Source organism: Odocoileus virginianus, chromosome 6 (genome assembly GCF_023699985.2).
Source record: "Odocoileus virginianus isolate 20LAN1187 ecotype Illinois chromosome 6, Ovbor_1.2, whole genome shotgun sequence".
Classification (NCBI taxonomy): domain Eukaryota; kingdom Metazoa; phylum Chordata; class Mammalia; order Artiodactyla; family Cervidae; genus Odocoileus; species Odocoileus virginianus.
Genome location: NC_069679.1, coordinates 18178339 through 18181080, shown reverse-complemented (window position 1 = coordinate 18181080; position 2742 = coordinate 18178339). Strand labels below are relative to the sequence as shown.

The window sequence follows — 2742 nt, the reverse complement described above, 5'->3', positions numbered from 1 at the left end:
CCTTCATTTCTATAGAAGAAAATACAGTCATAAATAAAACACTTCCCAAACTAAAATTTAGCTTGCATTGCAACGAATGACTCAAGTCATTCAAATGCGACAGAATAGTCATGCCAACAGAAAGGAAAGGAAGAACCTGGTTGATTACATATGGAAAGAAAACTGCATCTGTAAATAGACAGAGGCTAAACAGCCTGAAACAGTGTATGAACATGAGTCAAAGCTAAGTCTTGTGATGACTAGCCAGCATCCAGAAAAAAAGCCTGGTGCTTACACCAGGATTCTATTTTTCCAAATGTGATGATAAGCCATATTGTAGCATGGAGATACAGGCACTAAGTATCAAAATAACCAGTCATCAGTTCTTACTCTGATTCCCTGTTTTTAATGTTCCTATCATCATTTGACTTCCCAGAAATTTTCCTATAGTGTAAAAGTGAGTTACACCTAAGTGGAAATTCAGGCCACTTGACTGATTTTTTTTTTTGTCTGTGGCAAACTAATAAGTGGTCATCTAGATATATACAATTCCATCTATTATGGATTTACCTAGTATCAGTCAGCATTCCCTTATATAACCCACTCTGATACTGAAGAGACTCAATTCTGAAGTCTAAACCATAGTAAATTCATCAAGGTAATATCTCCTCAGAGACAGGCATTTGGCTTTCTCCAGAAGACACTATTTACCATACCACATGCTTCCTCCAACCAGAGGCAGCAAAACAATTTCTCAGTTAACATTTTTTAAAGAATAATGCTATTTTAAGCTGGGACACATGAATATTAATAAAAAACTTGGAAGCATCTGATATTAAAATAATAGAAATTTAATTTTACTTCAAGTCAGTAAAGAGACTTCATAATATTTTTTGAATTTAAGAAATTCTTCTATATATAATAAAGTGACTGCATAGTTTCCTCATTGCCATTTTCATTTCTTTGTTCCTGAATGTATAGATAATTGAATTGAAAAAAGGAGTGAGAACTGCATCAAAAACAGCAAGGAATTTGTCTAGGTGTGACTTGGGGTGAGGCCAGATGTAAACGAAGATGCAAGGACCGAAGAACAAAATCACCACCATGACATGGGTTGACAAAGTGGAGAGGGCCTTAGATGAGCTACCTGAAGAGTGTTTCTGAACAGTGATGAGGATAAAAATGTAGGAGATGATCAATATGAAGAATGATCCCAGGGATATGAATCCACTGTTGGCTATGACCATGAACTCCAGTCTGTATGTATCTGTGCAGGCAAGTTTGATAAATCGAGGAAAATCACAGTAAAAGCTGTCTATTATATTAGGACCACAGAATGGCAATTTTGCAACAAAAACCAGTTGAACGATAGAGTGAATCAAGCCAATTATCCATGCAGCAACCACGAGCAAAATACACTTTTTTCGACTCATAATAGTGAAGTGGTGGAGAGGCTTACATATGGCAACGTATCTGTCAAAGGCCATGGTGATGAGCAGCACCATCTCCACACCACCAATGATGTGGAGGAAGACGATCTGAGTGACACAGCCACCAAAGGAGATGACTTTACGATTCCTGAATAGGTCATAAATCATCTTGGGAGAGATGACAGAAGAAACTCCCAGGTCAATGAAGGAGAGGTTGGCCAATAGAAAGTACATGGGGGAGTGTAAGTGAGGGTTTGTCGTAACAGTGAGAATGATGAGGGAGTTTCCCATCATGCTTGCCACATAGAAAACAGAAGAGAACACAAAGAGGAGAAGCTGGATCTCCCAGGAGTTGGTGAGTCCCAGGAACACAAACTCGGACACCACAGAGTGATTCATTCCGTCAGCTGATTTACCAGCTGTAATGTTTCCGGATAAAGCAAAAGGAAACTAACATAAGAATATTAATCATTCTCCATATTATAATGATTAATTATTCAAGGATAGTCAAACTGTAAAGACTTTAGATCTCCACATTTTCTTCTCAGGGCCATATCAACATTAAATAAGTATTTTACCTGTGGCCACCTAAAGCAGTTGAGTCACTTCCACATGTAATATCCCTTTTACCACAGCCCCCAGGACTGCTCATGTACAAATAAGAGAATGAAACAAACATGGTAACATAGTAGATGTGCATGGCAAAGATTGAGAGGGGAAGGGAAGGGGGGACAGTGCACAACAAAGAGAAAAAGAAAGAAGAGGGGGAGATGGATTTGCCTGAACACACTGGTTCTATTTTTATTTTTCATAAAACAATTTTTCAGCCTTTCAAGTTGTGTCATTTAACCTCACTTCATCTTAGGCACATAATATGTGTCTTGAGTCATTTTATATCGCTATCTACAATCATATTTGCAATTCACACAAAGCCCATGGAGTAGAGGTGTACATGGGAGAACCAGGCATGGGGCATAGGGCTGACTCTAGAGGATGATAGGTCCAAGGAAAGGGCAGATGGATATTCATAGCACAGGGTAACTGCATGGGCACTTAGGAAAATAGGTGAAATACTAAATAGTGTGGTTAGCAGCCAGGACATGGCCAAGATGTTATGGGAAGTAAAGGAACTTAGGAAGTCAATTTGATTTTCCGATCAAGACTCTTCTCAATTTCTGAGGTTCGTGATATAGCTTGGTTATAGCTATTGGAACCCTACTGATAGAATTTGCTGGGGATGAAGAAATAAACACTCATGGCATAGTTGTCCTAGAATAACTAACCCTCTCCTGTTCCTGGCTCTCCCGTAGCCCCTTTTATACTTCTTATCTCT

General features: G+C 38.8%; 1 protein-coding gene across 1 annotated transcript; it reads right to left on the bottom strand.

Moving 5' to 3' along the window:
• Positions 1 to 878: 878 nt before the first annotated feature.
• On the bottom strand, positions 879 to 1817 carry LOC139035486 (olfactory receptor 4F3/4F16/4F29-like). Its single transcript, XM_070468526.1, has one exon. The coding sequence runs from the start codon at positions 1806 to 1808 to the stop codon at positions 879 to 881; it is 930 nt and encodes a 309-aa protein (XP_070324627.1). The 5' UTR covers positions 1809 to 1817.
• Positions 1818 to 2742: the final 925 nt, after the last annotated feature.

Excerpts from the sequence above, each read along its gene's own strand:
- LOC139035486 (XM_070468526.1), bottom strand. The coding sequence starts at position 1,808 with ATGAATCACTCTGTGGTGTCCGAGTTTGTGTTCCTGGGACTCACCAAC.